The sequence below is a fragment of the Rhinoraja longicauda genome, chromosome 39 (genome assembly GCF_053455715.1).
Source record: "Rhinoraja longicauda isolate Sanriku21f chromosome 39, sRhiLon1.1, whole genome shotgun sequence".
Taxonomy (NCBI): domain Eukaryota; kingdom Metazoa; phylum Chordata; class Chondrichthyes; order Rajiformes; family Arhynchobatidae; genus Rhinoraja; species Rhinoraja longicauda.
Genome location: NC_135991.1, coordinates 8,052,128 through 8,070,743, shown reverse-complemented (window position 1 = coordinate 8,070,743; position 18,616 = coordinate 8,052,128). Strand labels below are relative to the sequence as shown.

Genomic DNA, 18,616 nt, shown 5'->3' with positions numbered 1-18,616 from the left:
CCTGTCCACACCCACTCTATCCAGGCCGCTCACTATTTGGTACGTTTCAACGATGTCCCCCCTCATCATATCATATCATATCATATATATACAGCCGGAAACAGGCCTTTTCGGCCCACCAAGTCCGTGCCGCCCAGCGATCCCCGTACATTAACACTATCCTACACCCATTAGGGACAATTTTTACATTTACCCAGCCAATTAACCTACATACCTGTACGTCTTTGGAGTGTGGGAGGAAACCGAAGATCTCGGAGAAAACCCACGCAGGTCACGGGGAGAACGTACAAACTCCTTACAGTGCAGCACCCGTAGTCAGGATCGAACCTGAGTCTCCGGCGCTGCATTCGCTGTAAAGCAGCAACTCTACCGCTGCGCTACCGTGCCGCTATCCTTCTGAACCCCAGTGAGTACAGGCACAGTGCCGACAAACGCTCATCATTTGTTAACCCGCTCATTCCTGGGATCGTTCTCGTAAACCTCCTCCGGAACCTCTCCAGGGCCGGCACATCCGTCCTCAGATATGGGGTCCAATTTCTGTGTAAAGTGCCCGCGCAACTTTTTATCTATGCCTGTACGGAGTTTGTACGTTCTCCCCGTGACCTGCGTGGGTTTTCTCCGAGATCTTCGGTTTCCTCCCGCACTCCAAAGACGCACAGGTTTGTCGGTTAATTGGCTTGGTAAACGTAAAAATTGTCCCCAGTGTGTGTAGGATAGAGTTAGTGTGCGGGGATAGCTGGTCGGCATGGACTCGGTGGGCCGAAGGGCCTGTTTCCGCGCTGTATCTCTATAAACTAAAATAGAGAAAGTGGTGGGGGAGCTAGGCCAAGATTCCTAAGCGAACTTATGCGAGTGTGCGAGCATTTGCAGAGGAAGGTGTGTCTGAGTTGATCCTTGCCCTCTGGATTCTCGATGCGGGTTTCCACCCTGTTTTCACACGGGCGGGATGGAGGAACGTTGGAGCGAGCGGGAAGTTTGTGTTTGAAAATTTAAAACAGCCCAATGACCGCACCGCAAAGCGATTTGTCGGACTAACAAGCAGCAGGGCATGAAGCCAATCTGCCTGGCTTGTACTTGCGTCTCTTCCCACTCTGGAGCCTACGTAGAAACCAGAGCTGAATCACATTCCAGTTAGCTCAGGGGAGAACTTGCAAGTGCGAGGAAGGGCCTCGACCCGAAACGTCACCCGTTCCTTCTCTCCAGAGACGCTGCTGAGTTACTCCAGCTTTCTGTGTCTGCCTGCAGTGCCATTGTTGCCCTGTGCTGGCCTTGGTTTTGCCTGCATTTAAATGAAAGAATCAGATTCTGAGCCCACCCAACCTTCTGTGGATTACTCAGTTCAGTTTAGTTTATCGTCACGTGTACTGAGGTACAGTGAAAAGCTTTTGTTGCGTGCTAACCTGTTAGCAGAAAGACAACACATAGAAACATAGAAAATAGGTGCAGGAGTAGGCCATTCGGCCCTTCGAGCCTGCACCGCCATTCAATATGATCATGGCTGATCATCCAACCCAGTATCCTGTACCTGCCTTCTCTCCATACCCCCTGATCCCTTTAGCCACAAGGGCCACATCTAACTCCCTCTTAAATATAGCCAATGAACTGGCCGCAACTCCCTTCTGTGGCAGAGAATTCCACAGATTCACCACTCTCTGTGTGAAAAAAAAACTTTCTCATCTCGGTCCAAAAAGACTTCCCCCTTATCCTTAAACTGTGACCCCTTGTTCTGGACTTCCCCAACATCGGGAACAATCTTCCTGCATCTAGCCTGTCCAACCCCTTAAGAATTTTGTAAGTTTCTATAAGATCCCCCCTCAGTCTTCTAAATTCCAGCGAGTACAAGCCGAGTCTATCCAGTCATTCTTCATATGAAAGTCCTGCCATCCCAGGAATCAATCTGGTGAACCTTCTCTGTACTCACTCTATGGCAAGAATGTCTTTCCTCAGATTTGGAGACCAAAACTGTACGCAATACTCCAGGTGTGGTCTCACCAATGCCCTGTGCAACTGCAGCAAAACCTCCCTGCTCCTATACTCAAATCCCCTCGCTATGAATGCCAACATACCATTCGCTTTCTTCACTGCCTGCTGCACCTGCATGCCTACTTTCAATGATTACAATCGAGCCATTTACAGTGCAGAGATACATGAGAAGGGAATAAGGTTTAGTGCAAGGGAAAGCCAGTAGAGTCCGAGGGTCACCAATGAGGTAGATAGTAGTTCAGCACTGCTCTCTGGTTGCAGGGGGATGCTTTTGCAACTATGCGATTTTGCAATTACTGAAATCTAAAGGAAGTCTCGACCTGAAACGTCACCCTTTCTTTCTCTCCAGAGATGCTGCCTGTCCCGCTGAGTTACTCCAGCTTTTTGTGTCCTATCTTTGCAATTACTGTGACTATCTTTGCTGTACCTGTTACTTTCTTCGGTTAGGAAGGTAACTATTTGCCTCCCACTCTCTCTCTCCCTCGTCCTTTTATTGTTGTGGGCTCCTCGCTGCGAGGCGGGTATCAGAGGGCAGCCAACTTGCCTCGTGTCTTGCTGCACAATGAGCCCAGCCTTCAGCAGCTCCGAAATAAAAATGCCTCGCTGTGGTCTCCGTGAAATGGAAGGAACTGGAACAACAGGAGTGTTATTGACCTTCCCTGCAGGAGTAAAATGGGTTTGAAGTACTCAGCTGCAAAGGCCAAGTGGAGTTTGACAAACGATGTCCAGAGGAGGTTTACGAGAACGATCCCAGGAATGAGTGGGTTACTGTACAATGAGTGTTTGTGGGCACTGGGCCTGTACTCGCTGGAGTTTAGAAGAACGTGGGGGGACCTCATTGAAACGTACAGAATAGTGAGCGGCCTGCATCGAGTGGATGTGGAGAGGATGTTTCCACTAGTGGGAGAGTCAAGGACCAGAGGGCACAGCCTCAGAATTAAAGGACGTTCCTTTAGGAAGGAGATGAGGAGGAATTTCTTTAGCCAGAGGGTGGTGATTCTGTGGGATTCATTGCCACAGAAGGCAGTGGAGGCCAAGACATTGGGTGTTTTTCAAGTGGTGATGGAAAGATTCTTGATGAGTAAGGGTGTCGAGGGTAATCTTCAGAAGGCTTTGTGGAGGGAAATGTACAATCAATGTGGCGCAGAGGGTAATATAAGAAAATAACTGCAGATGCTGGTACAAAACTAAGGTATTTATTCACAAAATGCTGGAGTAACTCAGCAGGTCAGGCAGCATCTCAGGAGAGAAGGAATGGGTGACGTTTCTGGTCGAGACCCTTCTTCAGACTGATGTCAGGGAGGCGGGACAAAGGAAGGATATAGGTGGAGACAGGAAGATAGAGGGAGATATGGGAAGGAGGAGGGGAAGAGAAGGACAGAGGAACTATCTAAAGTTGGAGAAGTCGATGTTCATACCGCTGGGCTGCAAGCTGCCCAGGCGAAATATGAGGTGCTGTTCCTCCAATTTCCGGTGGGCCTCACTATGGCACTGGAGGAGGCCCATGACAGAAAGGTCAGACTGGGAATGGGAGGGGGAGTTGAAGTGCTCGGCCACCGGGAAATCAGTTTGGTCAATGCGGACCGAGCACAGGTGTTGAGCGAAACGATCACCGAGCCTGCGCTTGGTTTCGCCGATGTAAATAAGTTGACATCTGGAGCACCGGATGCAATAGATGAGGTTGGAGGAGGTGCAGGTGAACCTCTGTCTCACCTGGAAAGACTGTTTGGGTCCTTGGATGGAGTTGAGGGGGGAGGTAAAGGGACAGGTGTTGCATCTCGTGCGGTTGCAGGGGAAAGTGCCCGGGGATGGGGTGGTTTGGGTTGGAAGGGACGAGTGGACCAGGGAGTTACGGAGGGAACGGTCTCTGCGGAACGCAGAGAGGGGAGGGGATGGGAAGATGGCACAGCGGGTAGATCGCCAGAGACCCGGGTTCCATCCTGACCGCGGGAGCTGTCAGTGCAGAGTTTGCACGTTCTCCATGTGATCCTGTGGATTTCCTACCACATCCCAAATGCGCGCGGGTTAGTAGGTTAATTGGCTTCAGTATAACGTTCCCCAGAGTGTCGGGCGTGGATGTAAAACCCACGCTGAACACTCCATACACACAAGGGGGCAATTTTACACAGGGCCAATTATCCTTCAAACCCACCCATCTCTGGGATGTGGGGGAAATCCCACAGTCACAGGCAAACGTGCAAACTGCACGCAGACAATCTGCGGACAGGATGGAGGTCACGGTGTGTGGCAGCAGCTCTCCCCAGTTATTATCTTGTGCCTAATTTCTCCCTTAACTGGCTCGCGAGATCATTTCGCAGCACAATTAAGTCAGCCAGTCAAATTAATGTCAGATTCAGATGGGGACTACAGGTTTCACGTAAATGCACCAGATGAGTTTTTAACGACAGGCACGTAGTTTCATAGTCATAATGACTGATTTTAGCTTTCATTCCAGATTTAACGAATCTGACTGACGCACGGCTGATTGACCTCTTGTCCCATGGCTTCAGCAAGCCTGGTTCATAGAAAATGTAACACAGCAACAACCCCCTCAGCGAGGGTTGCCAACTATCTCACTCCCAAATAAGGCACAACAGGTGACGTCACCGCTCCGCGCCCCACGTGACCTCGCCCTGCCAGCGGCCACAGGCTCCCGCTCCACCAATAGCGGCCGCCTGGGCCGGGAGGCAGGTTGCTAGGCAACCGCCATTAGGTGGCCTCCGGGCCTACACTGTCCGGCCCTACAGTGGCCCCCGGGCCGACGGTGTCCGGGCCTACAGCGCCCCCGGGGACTAATAAGGGACAAGGGCGGTCCTAGAAACATACAAAATAGGTGCAGAAGGAGGCCATTCGGCCCTTCGAGCCTGTACGCACTGCCATTCAATATGATCACGGCTGATCATCCAACTCAGTATCCTGTACCTGCCTTCTCTCCATACCCCCTGATCCCTTTAGCCACAAGGGCCACATCTAACTCCCTTTTAAATATAGCCAATGAACTGGCCTCAACTACCTTCTGTAGCAGAGAATTCCACAGATTCACCACTCTCTGTGTGAAAAAAAACTTTCTCATCTCGGTCCTAAAAGACATCCCCCTTATCCTTAAGCTGTGACTCCTTGTTCTGGACTTCCCCAACATCGGGAACAATCTACCTGCATCTAGCCTGTCCAACCTCTTAAGAATTTTGTAAGTTTCTATAAGATCCCCCCTCCATCTTCTAAATTCCAGCGAGTACAAGCCGAGTCCATCCAGTCTTTCTTCATATGAAAGTCCTGCCATCCCAGGAATCAATCTGGTGAACCTTCTCTGTACTCCCTCTATGGCAAGAATGTCTTTCCTCAGATTAGGAGACCAAAACTGTACGCAATGCTCCAGGTGCGGATTCACCAATGCCCTGTACAACTGCAGCAGAACCTCCCTGCTCCTATACTCAAATCCCCTCGCTATGAATGCCAACATACCATTCGCTGTATGGGACAACCCAATAGATGGGATGTCCCGGCTAATACGGGACAGTTGGCAATCCTACCTTCGGCACACAATGTCCGTGCCGAACACAATGCCAAGTTAAGCTGATCTCCTCTGCCTGCTCGTGATCCGTTTCCCTCCATTCCCACCAGATCCATGTGCGATCTAAAAGCCTCTTAAAACAATAGACAATAGGTGCAGGAGGAGGCCATTCGGCCCTTCGAGCCAGCACAGCCATTCAATGTGATCATGGCTGATCATTCTCAATCAGTACCCCGTTCCTGCCTTCTCCCCATACCCCCTGACTCCGCTATCCTTAAGAGCTCTATCTATCTCTCTCTCGAATGCATTCAGAGAATTGGCCTCCACTGCCTTCTGAGGCAGTGAATTCCACAGATTCACAACTCTGACTGAAAAAGTTTTTCCTCATCTCCGTTCTAAATGGCCTACCCCTTATTCTTAAACTGTGGCCCCTTGTTCTGGAACCGTTTAAAAAAACAAAATGGCGGAGTAACTCAGTGGGTCAGGTAGCATCTCTGAAGACCATGGCTGGAACGAACTGCCGGGATCAATCACAGACTGTCATAGAAACATAGAAAATAGGTGCAGGAGTAGGCCATTCGGCCCTTCGAGCCTGCACCGCCATTCAATATGATCATGGCTGATCATCCAGCTCAGTAACCTGTACCTGCCTTCTCTCCACACCCCCTGATCCCTTTAGCCACAAGGGCCACATCTAACTCCCTCTTAAATATAGCCAATGAACTGGCCTCATAGGGGTTCTTAGCATTGGAACAGGCCCTTCGGCCCAACTTGCCCATACCGGCCAAGATGCCCCATCTGCACTAATCCCACCTGTCTGCGTTTGGCCCATATCCCTCTAAACCTTTCCTAATCATGTACCTGTTCAAGTGTCTTGGGCAGGTACATGGCTGGTGGAGGCAGACACGATGGGGGCATTTAAGAAACATTTAGACAGGCATGTAGATATGCAGAGGGTAGGGGGCATGGATTATGTGCAGGCAGCTAAGAGTATAGGGCAGCACGGTGGTGAAGCGCTGGTGTTTCTGCCCCTCAGCGCCAAAGCCCCATGTTCGATCCTGACTTCGGACGCTGTCTGTATGGAGTTTGTACATTCTCCCTGTGATGGCGTGGGTTTTCTCTGGGTGCTCCGATTTTGTCCCATCCTCCAAAGCCGTGCAGGTTAATTGGCTTTGGTAAAGATTGTAAATTGCCCCTAGTGTGTAGCGTCGTGCTAGTGTACGGGGATCGCTGGGCGGCGCGGACTTGGTGGGCCGAAGGGCCTGTTTCCGCTCTGTGTCTCTAAAGTCTAAAGTTGGTCTTGGCATCATGTTCGGCGCAGATTGTGGGCTGGACTGTTCTGTGTTCGACATCAACTCGATCTGATAGGGCTCTCGGGGCTAGTGGAATCAAGGGATATGGGGAGAAGGCAGGCACGGGTTACTGATTGTGGATGATCGGCCATGATCACAATGAATTCTTTTAGAAAATCTTTTAGGACCGAGATGAGAACGTTTTTTTTCACACAGAGAGTGATGAATCTGTGGAATTCTCTGCCACAGAAGGTAGTTGAGGCCAGTTCATTTGTTATATTTAAGTGGGAGTTAGATGTGGCCCATGTGGCTAAAGGGGTCAGGGGGTATGGAGAGAAGGCAGGTACGGGATACTGAGTTGGATGATCAGCCATGATCATATTGAATGGCGGTGCAGGCTCAAAGGGCCGAATGGCCTACTCCTGCACCCATTTTCTATGTTTCTATGAATGGCGGTGCTGGCTCCTATTTTCTATGTTTTCTATGTTTCTATGACTGTGAATGGGAAGTAAAGTAAAAGTAATTTCTTGGTTTAATGTGCTGGGCAGTGGCCTAGATAACTGGAACAGCTGCTGATAGCTGACATTGTTCAGCCATTTCAAGCTTTATTATTTCCCAGTGATTTTTGTGTCCTGGTGAGTTATCTGAAACAGCAATCAGGGCATTTTTCTGAAACGTGTTTAGTTTTTGTTGAACAGGCCAGAACAAAAGCTTGCTTTGATGAAGCAAAAAAATTCCAAGTAACTGGGGGGAGGGAAATGAATTGAGTTTCAGAAATGCTCGGCTCAAACTGAGACTGAATGGAAGGCGAGACTGAAGTGAGCTTTTTGCTCACGACTCCTCTGGCTGTGGCAGTGGTCGTGGGACAACTCTTATCAACCCACGAGCCCTGCGTTCCACCGGAGCGTTGCCCAGTCATACTCCATGGAAAAAACTGCAGATGCTGGTTAAAATCGAAGGCAGATACACAATGCTGGAGTAACTCAGCGGGTCAGGCAGCACCTCGGGAGAGAAGGAATGGGTGATGTTCTGGGTCGAGACTGAAGAAGGGTCTCGACCCGAAACGTCGCCCATTCCTTCTCTCCCGAGATGCTGCCTGACCCGCTGAGTTACTGCAGCATTTTGTGTCTGCCTTCAGGTTCCTAAGTGATAGGAGCAGATTTAGGTCATTCAGCCCATCGAGTCTACTCTGCCATTCAATCCTGGCTGATCTATCTCTCCCTCCTAACCCCATTCTCTTGCCTTCCCATAACCCCTGACACCCGCACTAACCAAGAACCTATCTCTGCCTTAAAAATATCCACTGACTTGTGGCCTCCACCGCCTTCTGTGGCAATGAATTCCACAGATTCACCACCCTCTGGCTAAAGAAATTCCTCCCCATCTCCTTCCTAAAGGAGCACCCTTTAATTCTGAGGCTGTGCCCTCTGGTCCCAGACTCTCCCACTAGTGGGAAACATCCTCTCCACATCCACTCGATGCAGGCCGCTCATTATTCGGTGAAGTTTCCGTGAGCTCCCCCCCTCGTTCTTCTAAACTCTAGCGAGTACAGGCCCAGTGTCGGCAAATGTTAACCCACTCATTCCCGGGATCATTCTGGTAAACCTCCTCCTCTCCAGGGCCAGCACATCCTTCCTCAGATATGGGGTGTAAAACCGCTTGTGTTGCTCCCAATGCGGCCTAATTCTCAGCATTGCTTTCCTATTTTAATGTTCCAGTCCGCGTGAGATTAATGCCAGACGAGAAGGCGATGTTCGGACGTCAGCCAGCTTTTTGTTTTCACTTTTAATTTCACATTTTCTTTTTTTCTTTTTCTTTTTTTAATTTAAATTTTTTTTTTAAAGCATATGTACAAATAATAATAAACAACAAACTGGTTATAGAATTCTTACATAGCTTCAATTTTTTTAATTTTTAAAGAAAAAATAAAGATGAAAAGAGACTGGAAAAAAAAGACTATAAACTAATAGAGAGAAAGCAAAGAAAAAAGAGAATTACAAATTTAAAGATTATGGGGATAGATCCGGGAGTTAATGATTTATTCACAAAATGCTGGAGTAACTCAACAGGTCAGGCAGCATCTCGGGAGAGAAGGAATGGGTGACGTTTCGGGTCGAGACCCTTCTTCTTAGCGGGAGTTAATGAGTATAGTTGTACATCCAACCTTAAACTCAAGTTTTAACTTTAGTTTTAAATTTTAGTTTTTGTGACAAACCCATTTACTTTTTTAAAAATTCAATAAATGGAGACCATATTTTAAAAAATAGATCTGGTTTGTCAATTAAGGCAAACCTTATTTTTTCCAAATGCAATGGTCTCGGTCATTTCCGTAATCCACATTTTAATTGTGGGGGGTTACTGTTTTTCCCCAAAATTTGAATATTAATTTTTTCGCAGTTATTAAACTGTAGTCAAGAAAGCGTCTCTGACTTAGCGTAAAGTTTGTAATGTAAGAAAATAACTGCAGATGCTGGTACAAATCGATTTATTCACAAAATGCTGGAGTAACTCAGCAGGTCAGGCAGCATCTCGGGAGAGAAGGAATGGGTGACGTTTCGGGTCGAGGCCCTTCTTCAGAAGGGTCTCGACCCGAAACGTCACCCATTTCTTCTCTCCCGAGATGCTGCCTGACCTGCTGAGTTACTCCAGCATTTTGTGAATAAAGTTTGTAATGTGTTCTGATAATCCTAAAATTATTAATTTTGGATCTAAATCCAGTTGGTTATCGATAACTTTGGAAATGTTTTTTAAAATCATCCGTCAGGACAAATCTTTTGTTTGTTTATTTTTATGTCTTGTTTGCGCTGTAAAGCGTCTTTGAGTTTCCTGAAAAGCGCTGTATAAATTAAATGTATTATTATTATTATTATAAAATATCGATCCAAAAATTTTGCATATTTGTACAAGTCACAAAAGTATGAGTTAAATTGGCTTCTTGAAATTGACATTTATCACAAATAGGGGAGATAATTGGGAAGATCCTGTTTCACATTTACCTCATGTATTGTGACTGTTGGCTGATCAATGCCCCTCCAGGGATGAATAAAAGTGTATCGTATCGTAAATACTGCAGCTCCCAATTGAATGTCTTACTGGAAAAGGGGCATTTGGAACTGTGTCCATGTACACGGAATGAATTTAAGCAGTGAACCTGTGGGCTGATGGATTGAACGTTGGAATAGTTGCTGCTGTTTACAATGTTTTGCCGACGCAGTCACCTTTGTACGTTTGCACCAAACTATGACAAGATTAGTGGTGAATTTGGTACGGGGCGGTGGCACAGCGGTGAAGTTGTTTCCCCTTGAGCGCCAGAGACCCAGGTTCCATCCTGACCTCGGGTGCTGCCTGCACGGAGTTTGTACGTTCTCCCAGTGACAGCGTGGGTTTTCTCCAGGTGCTCCGGTTTCCTAGGCAGACACAAAATGCTGGAGTAACTCAGCGGGACAGGTAGCATCTCGGGAGGGAAGGAATGGCTGCCGTTTCGGGTTGAGACCCTTCCTCAGACTGGGGTCTCGACCCGAAATGTGAGTCTGAGGAAGGGTCTCGACCTGAAACGTCACCCATTCCTTCCCTCCCGAGATGCTGCCTGACCCGCTGAGTTACTCCAGCATTTTTTTTTTTCTACCTACGATTTTAACCAGCATCTGCAGTTTTTTTTCCCCACAAATGCTCCGGTTTCCTCCCACACTCCAAAGATGAACAGGTTTATAGGTTAATTGGATTTGGTAAAATTGTAAGTTATCTCTCGTGTGTAGGATAGTGCTAGTGTACGGAGTGATCACCGGTTGGCTCAGACATGCTGGGCAGAAGGGCTTGTTTCCACGCAGTATCTATAAAGTAAAGCATAGAGGCAGGTCCTGCGACCTATCGTCCATGCTGACCAAGATTTCCTCGTCAGCAAGTTCCATTTTCCCGCGTTTCGTACGTATCCTTCTAAACCCTCAATGATATCGTATTAGGGAGGCTGGTGTCAGTTGCATGATTTGGCAGGAGAAAAACTGCAGATGCTGGTTAAAATCGAAGGGAGACACAAAGTGCTGGAGTAACTCATCGGGTCAGGCAGCATCTCAGGAGAGAAGGAATGGGTGATGTTTCGGGTCGAGACCCTTCATCAGTCTGAAGAAGGGTCTCGACCCGAAACGTCACCCGTTCCCTATCTCCCGAGGTGCTGCCTGACCCGCTGAGTTACTCCAGCATTTTGTGTGTACCTGCATGATTTGGCAGATTGCACAACCTAAAAACATGACTTGGTGAGTATTGTATTCAGGTTTTTATTCACAAAATGCTGGAGTAACTCAGCAGGTCAGGCAGCATCTCGGGAGAGAAGGAATGGGTGACGTTTCGGGTCGAGACCCTTCTTCAGACTGATGTCAGGGGGGCGGGACAAAGGAAGGATATAGGTGGAGACAGGAAGATAGAGGGAGATCTGGGAAGGGGGAGGGGAAGAGAGGGACTATCTAAAGTGGGAGAAGTCGATGTTCATACCGCTGGGCTGCAAGCTGCCCAAGCGAAATATGAGGTGCTGTTGGATCGAGACCCTTCTTCAGACTCGACTCGAAACGTCACCCATTCCTTCGCTCGAGAGATGCTGCCTGTCCCGCTGAGTTACTCCAGCATTCTTGTGTCTATCTTCGGTTTAAACCAGCGTCCTACACAAAGGTGCAGAGGGACATGGGCCAAATGCGGGCAGGTGGGGCTGGTGTAGATGGGGCATGTTGGTCGGCCTGGATGTTGGGCCGAGGGGCTGGGTTTGCTCTGATTGTCTCAGTGACTCTAATAACGGGATCTGTCGATGGGATGCGCGTCGGTGAATGCCCCACTTTCCTCCTCGTCTCACAATGCGCTTAAAATTCAGCTCTCTTGGCAAATCTCGTCACTGCCGCTTTGGCTCCGTGTCAGTTTTAGTCTGCTTGCAGTGCTGTGAAATGCCCTGGGACATTTTACCACATTACAGACGGTTTATAAATACCAGTTACATCTCAAACATCTCCAAACCTCTGGACCCGGGGCTCGACACCCCCACTCTGCAACTGGATCCTCGACTTCCTCATCAGTCAGTAAGGATTGGCATTAAACATCCTCCACGATAATTCCTGACCACCGCCTCTCTCCCACTCTCTCTCTCACTCTCTTTTTTCTCTTCCTCTCCCCTCCCTCTCTTCCCCTTCCCCTCCCTCTCTCTCTCTCCCCCTCACTCTTCCCCTTCCCCCTCCATCTCTCTCTCCCTCTCTCTCTCTCCCCCTCCCCTCCCTCTCCCCCCCCTCCCTCTCTCCCCCTCCCCTCCCTCTCTCCCCCCTCCCCTCCCTCTCCTCCCCTCCATCCCTCCCCTCCCTCTCTCTCTCCCCCTCCCTCTCTCTCTCCCCCTCCCCTCCCTCTCCCCTCCACCCTTCCCCTCTCCCCTCCACTCTCTCCCCTCCCCCTCTCTCCCCCTCCCCTCCCCTCTCTCTCTCCCCTCTCTCTCTCCCCCTCCTCTCTCCCTCTCCTCTCCCCTCCCCCTCTCTCTCCCCCTCCCCTCCCCTCTCTCTCTCCCCTCTCTCTCTCCCCCTCCCCACTCTCTCTCTCTCTCTCTCTCTCTCTCTCTCTCAGGATGTGTGGAATTCTCTGCCTTAGAAGGCAGTGGAGGCCAATTCTCTGAATGCATTCAAGAGAGAGCTAGATAGAACTCTTAAGGATAGCGGAGTCCGGGGGTATGGGGAGAAGGCAGGAACGGGGTACTGATTGAGAGTGATCAGTCATGACCACATTGAATGGCGGTGCTGGCTCGAAGGGCCGAATGGCCTCCTCCTGCACCTATTGTCTGTTGTCTATAGGATCCGTAGTCGGGATTGAACCCGGGTCTCTGGCGCTGTAAGGCAGCAACTCTACCGCTGCGCCCCAATGCTGCCCCTAACCGTACTCTGACAACATTTAAGGATGTATATGAGGGGCAGGACATGGAGAGGGCTGGTTTGGAGGGATGTGGGCCAAACGTGGGCAGGTGGGAGCAGTAGCTGGGGCATGTTAGTCAGCGTGGACGGGTTGGGTTGAAGGGCCTGTTTCAGCGCTGTGTGACTGTGTGCATTGTTCATGTTGCAGTGAGCAGAAGGCCGAGGACAACGATCAGGCCGGCCCGAGGGAGAAGCTGGTGAAGGTCAAGAAGCACAAGAAGAAGGATGAGCGTGAGGAGGACAAGGTGCGTGAGGCCCAGTCTGCCGAGGCTCTGGAGCCGGCCGACGGGACCAAGGCCGAGACGGCCGAGAGGGAGGGGGCAGTGGCGGCCACCCCCAAGCCCCGCCGTTCACTGATCCGAGACCGGGGGCCCCTGTACGAAGACCCCACGCTGCCCGAGGGATGGACCCGCAAGCTGAAGCAGAGGAAGTCTGGCCGCTCAGCGGGCAAGTACGACGTCTACATCATCAAGTGAGTGACGCTGCATGCAGGTTAGCGCGGCGGGTAGAGCTGCTGCCGTGCCCAGCCGCTCCTGAGACCCGGCTTCCATCCTGACCCCTCCCGGCCTCTTTAGTGCGTAGGCAGACGCTGGTTTAAATCAAAGATAGACGCAGAATGCTGGAGTAACTCAGCGGGTCAGGCAGCATCTCTGGAGAGAAGGAATGGGTGACGTTTCGAGTCGAGACCCTTCGTCAGACTGATGTCAGGGGAGATAAAATGTAGTCGGAGACACTAAGACTGGTTCCCAGATGTATGAACATTGAGTATAAGAAGATAACTGCAGATGCTGGTACAAATCGAAGGTATTTATTCACAAAATGCTGGAGTAACTCAGCAGGTCAGGCAGCATCTCGGGAGAGAAGGAATGGGTGACGTTTCGGGTCGAGACCCTTCTTCAGACTGATGTCTTCAGTCTGAAGAAGGGTCTCGACCCGAAACGTGACCCATTCCTTCTCTCCCAAGATGCTGCCTGACCTGCTGAGTTACTCCAGCATTTTGTGAATAAATACCTTGTATGAACATTGATTTCTCTAACTTCAAGTAGCCCTTGCTTCCCCTCTCTCTCCATCCCCTCCCCTTCCCAGTTCTCCGACCAGTCTGACTGTCTCCGACTACATTTTATCTCTGTACCGCCCCCTCCCCTGACATCAGTCTGACGAACGATCTCGACCTGAAACATCACCCATTCCTTCTCTCCAGGGATGCTGCTTGTCCCGCTGAGTTACTCCAGCATTTTGTGTCTATCTCGGGTTCTTTTATTCAGTTTAGAGATACAGCATGGAAAAAAGCCCTTCAGCCCACCAGGTTGGACCCCGACCAGTGATCCCCGCTCACTAACACTATCGTACACACACTCGGGACAATTTACATTTAAACCACGCCAATTAGCCTATAAACCCGCACCTCTTTGGAGTGTGGGAGGAAACCGGAGCACCCGGAGAAAACCCACGCAGTTCACAGAGAGAACGTACAAACTCTGACAGATAGCACCCGTGGTCAGGATCGAACCCGGGTTTCTGGTACTGAAAGGCAGCAGCTTGACCCCCGTTTCACAAGTCTGATAACGGCCGGGGAAAAACTGTCCCCGAGTCTGGAGGTGTGCGTTTTCACACTTCCATACGTCTTGCCCGATGGGAGAGGGGAGAAGAGGGAGTGAGCGGGGTGCAATATCCTTGATTCTGCTGCTGGCCTTGCCGAGGCCAGCGTGAGGTGTCGATTGGAAGGGAGGTTGGTTTGTGTGTGTGATGGTCTGGGCTGCGTCCACAATTCTCTGCAATTTCTTGCGGTCTTGGATGGAGCTGTTCCCAAACCGTGCTGTGATGCATCCCGATAAAATGCTTTCCCCGGTGCATCTGTAGATGTTGGTGAGAGTTGTCGGGGAGATGCCAAACATCCTAAGCCTTTTAAGGAAGTCGAGGCATTGGTTTGCTTCTTGGCGATTGATTCCATGTGGCTGGTCCAGGAGAAGTTGCTGGTGATATTTACTTATAGACCGATCAGCCAAAACATTGTGACCACTGACAGGCGACGTGAATAACATTGGTTATCTTGTTACAATGGCACCTGTCAAAGGGTGGGATATATTAGGCAGCAAGTGAACAGTCAGTTCTTGAAGTTGACGTGTTGGATGCGGGAGAAATGGGCAGGAGTAAGGACTTCGACAAGGGCCAAATTGTTCTGGCCAGACGCCTGGGTCAGAGCATCTGTGAAAGGGCAAGGCTTGTAGGGTGCTCCCGGTCAGCAGTGGTGAGTACCGACCGACAGTGGTCCGAGGAGGGACAAAACCACAAACAGGTGACAGACAGGGTGTTGGGCGCCCAAGGCTCATCGATGCGCGAGGGCAACGAAGGCTATCCCGTCTGGTCCGAGCCGACAGAAGGTCGACTGTGGCACAAGTCACGGAAAATGTTAATTGCGGTCACGGGAGGAATGTGTCGCAATACACAGTGCATCGCACCCTGGCTGCGTATGGGGCTGCACACGGAGGACCAACAGCATATTAGGCAGGTGGGCGCAATGTTTTGGTTCATCAGGTCATAATGTTTTGGCTGATCGGTGTAAGAACTTATCTATATACTAAAATTCTTGTTTGTTTGTTTGTTTGTTCCTGAACTGCAGCAAAACTGTACACGATAGCGTGACAATTTTAGGTCCACCTAACTCACCGTCGTCCCTTTGGTGCTAATGGAAGAAGTTTCATTGAAATCGGTGTTATATTTTTAAAGTTATTTACATTTTAAAGTTTAAATCTATCTCCTAGGGAGGGAGGGTGGAGGGGGAGGAGGGAGGATAAGGGGGGTTGAGGGGGATGGAGCGGGGGGGGTGGGGAGGGAAGGAGAGGGGAAGGGGGGGTGAATGGAGGGAGGGGGGAGTGGGGATGGTGAAGGGTGGGATGGGGAAGAGGGGGAGAGGGGAGGGGGGGTGAATGGAGGGGGGATGGAGGGAGGGGAAGGGGGGGAGAGGGGAGGGGGGGAGAGGAGAGGAGAGGTTTGGGCCCAACAGCTCCACTTGGTCTGGTCAAAACTCATCAGTGTGTACTGCCTGGCTTGCTAAAGTCCATCACAATCTGACAAATGTACATGGCACTTTTATTTTGCTGCAGTGTTATAATTTTGTCCCCTGTTGCTCTTTGTGTTTGCAGCCCACAAGGAAAGGCGTTTCGTTCCAAAGTGGAGTTGCTGGCACACTTCGAGAAGGTGGGAGACACCACGCTGGACCCCACCGACTTTGACTTCACCGTCACGGGCCGGGGCAGCCCGTCGAGGAGGGAGAAGAAGCAGCCCAAGAAGCCCAAGGGCCCCAAGTCCACGGGCGGCACGGGGAGGGGGCGAGGCCGACCCAAGGGCAGCGGCAAGGACAAGATGGTGCGGAAGGGCAGCGCGTCCAAGAGGCTGTCGGACAAGAGCGCGGCCAAGCTCCTGGTGAAGATGCCCTTCTCCGCCCCGCTGCTGCAGAAAGCCGAGGGCGCCACGTCTTCCGCCGTGCCGCCCCCCAAAGCGCGCAAGGGGGTCCCGGGGAGGAAGAGAAAGTCTGACGCCAACCCGCAGACGGTGCCCAAGAAGAGGGGCAGGAAGCCGGGCGGGGCAGTCGCTGCTGGTGTTGGTGGGGGTGGCGGTGGTGGCCTGGGCGGGGGCGGAGGAGGAGGAGGAGGAGGAGGAGGTGGAGGCGTTGGCGGCAACGCGGTCCCGGCGGTGAAGAAGAAGGCGGTGAAGGAGTGCCTGGCCAACCCGGAGGAGGTCACTGTGCTGCCCCTGAAGAAGCGCAACCTGGGCGAGGAGAGCTCGCCGCTGAAGAAGAGGAAAAGCAGCCGCATGTTCGACGACGATGCCAGCGTGCCGCCCCTGCTCGGCATCCCGGCGGCCAGCGTGGCGGCGGCGCGGGAGGGCGGCGAGGCGGCGCCAGCAGACGGGGGCGAGAGGAGCGGCAGGGGACTGAGGGGCACCGTGCCCAAGGCTCGCGACGGCAGCCCCAAGGGCCGGGGTCCCGCCGCCTTCAAGAAGGAGCCCCCTCACCCGGCCGAGGACAAGGAACCGGGACCCAAGGACGCGTCGGCCCAGGAGGCCGAGGGCTCCAGGGAGAGGGGCTGCCCTCCGGAACCCAAAGACTTGAGCGGCCGGCCGTGCGCGGAGGACAAGCTTCCCCGCGGCCGTGCCGACCACGACCTGCTCCCCACAAAGACTGAGCTCGCCGACAAGGGCCGCCCCGTGATCACCAGCGTGCCCCGGCCCGCCCGCGACGACGTAGCCGACAGCCGGGCTACCGTCTCCGAGAGGGTTAGCTGACTCTGGACGGGCGATCGCAGGGGAAAGAAACTCGACAAAAACAAACGACATACAAACAAACAAACAAACAAACAAAAAACCCCGAACGAGGCAGCTGTGGTGTTTTTTTTTTTTCTCGTTGTGAGTAGGGCTCTCTGAAGGAAAAAATACCCGAAGGCTTTTACGGACCCAGTGATGCTGGACCACCTTGGATGTTTCTGTGGGGCAAGATTTAATTTCTGATTTCCTCCTTTTGAAGTGTTTGCATCTGTTCAGTGGTCAAAATGTTCCGTCTGTCTTTCTGTGTTTTGCTCGGCCCTTAAAAAAGGTAACCAGCTGGAGATTGGGAACCCCCCGCCCCCATTCTCCGTCCCTCCCTCTCCCTCCCTCACCTTCCCTCTCCCTCTATCCCCTCAGAGGGAGGGAGGGAGGGTGGGGTAGAGAGAGGGATGAAAAGCTTACTGTGCCTTCTGTGATGTGACCGTATATCTTGGTCCCCGGGGAGGGGCGGAGGTTAAAGCCGGGGCTGGGGTTTAAAACCAGGACGGGTCTCATAGTTTCGCCCCTTCCTCTCCCCTCCCCTCCTCTGGGCGGCCAAGCCGTGCTGCAGAGACCAGCGGTGGGTGGGACGGGACGGGACGGGGTGGGTCTGGTTTAGGGGAAGGCGGTGAATTTTAGTGAGGGGGTGGTCTTTTGCTTCCACGCGTCGATCGGGAGCGAAGCTGGCGCCCGGAGGCGAGAGACCGTTAAAAAAAAAAACGAGACAAAAAAAGTGCGTAAAATGTTTTATATTTGTGGATCTGTCGTGACTCCCGGGTGTAAAGGCTCCTTTGGCAGATCAGCGGCTGAATGAGGGGGGGGAGGGTTGCACAGTTGCAGTCAACAGCTGTTGAGCGGTGGGGGTGGGGGGAGGTTTGGGGATGTGCAGGCCGCGAGAAAGGCCGTTTGTCCCCGGCCCGTCTCCCATACCTTGTTGCACCGGCTGCCGTCCGGGAAGGGCCGGCAGACGCCAGCCGCAGACACGCACAAAATGCCGGAGTAACTCGGCGGGACAGGCGGCGACTCTGGAGAGAAGGAATGGGCGACGTTTCGGGTTGAGACCCTTCTTCACACTGAGAGTCTTGGGAGAGAAACATTGAGGGATGAAAACCACACATCAATGGGGACGCTGATCTGGGAGAATGTAGGATAGCTGATTGTTAGCGGAGGGCAAGGTGCCAACGAGGCATACGATCCTCCTCCTGCATGCGGGTCTCACCGTCCTGATTAAATATTACTGATTGTATGCCTCCCCTCAGCGAACAATCAACCGTTCTACGTTCTCCTTCATCGGCATCCCCTTTAATCTGTCGTTCCCACACCTTGCCCTTCCATACCGTTTCCACACTGCGCCAGCACGGTGGCGCAGCGGTAGAGTTGCTGCCTTACAGCGAACGCAGCGCCGGAGACTCAGGTTCGATCCTGACTACGGGCGCCGTCTGTACGGAGTTTGTACGTTCTCCCCGTGACCTGCGTGGGTTTTCTCCGAGATCTTCGGTTTCCTCCCACACTCCAAAGACGTACAGGTATGTAGGTTAATTGGCTGGGGAAATGTAAAAAAAAATTGTCCCTAGTGTTAGTGTGCGGGGATCGCTGGGCGG

At 51.7% G+C, this 18,616-nt stretch overlaps 1 protein-coding gene across 1 annotated transcript in view; it reads left to right on the top strand.

Moving 5' to 3' along the window:
• The window catches only part of mecp2 (methyl CpG binding protein 2), a 72,218-nt gene extending 54,392 nt beyond the window's left edge, over positions 1–17,826 (top strand). The window contains exons 2-3 of the mRNA XM_078430106.1: positions 12,862–13,185; positions 15,857–17,826. Coding sequence (XP_078286232.1) covers positions 12,862–13,185; positions 15,857–16,997 — 1,465 coding nt within the window. The 3' untranslated portion in view covers positions 16,998–17,826. The remainder of the gene's footprint in view (positions 1–12,861; positions 13,186–15,856) is intronic.
• The last annotated feature ends 790 nt before the right edge of the window (positions 17,827–18,616 follow it).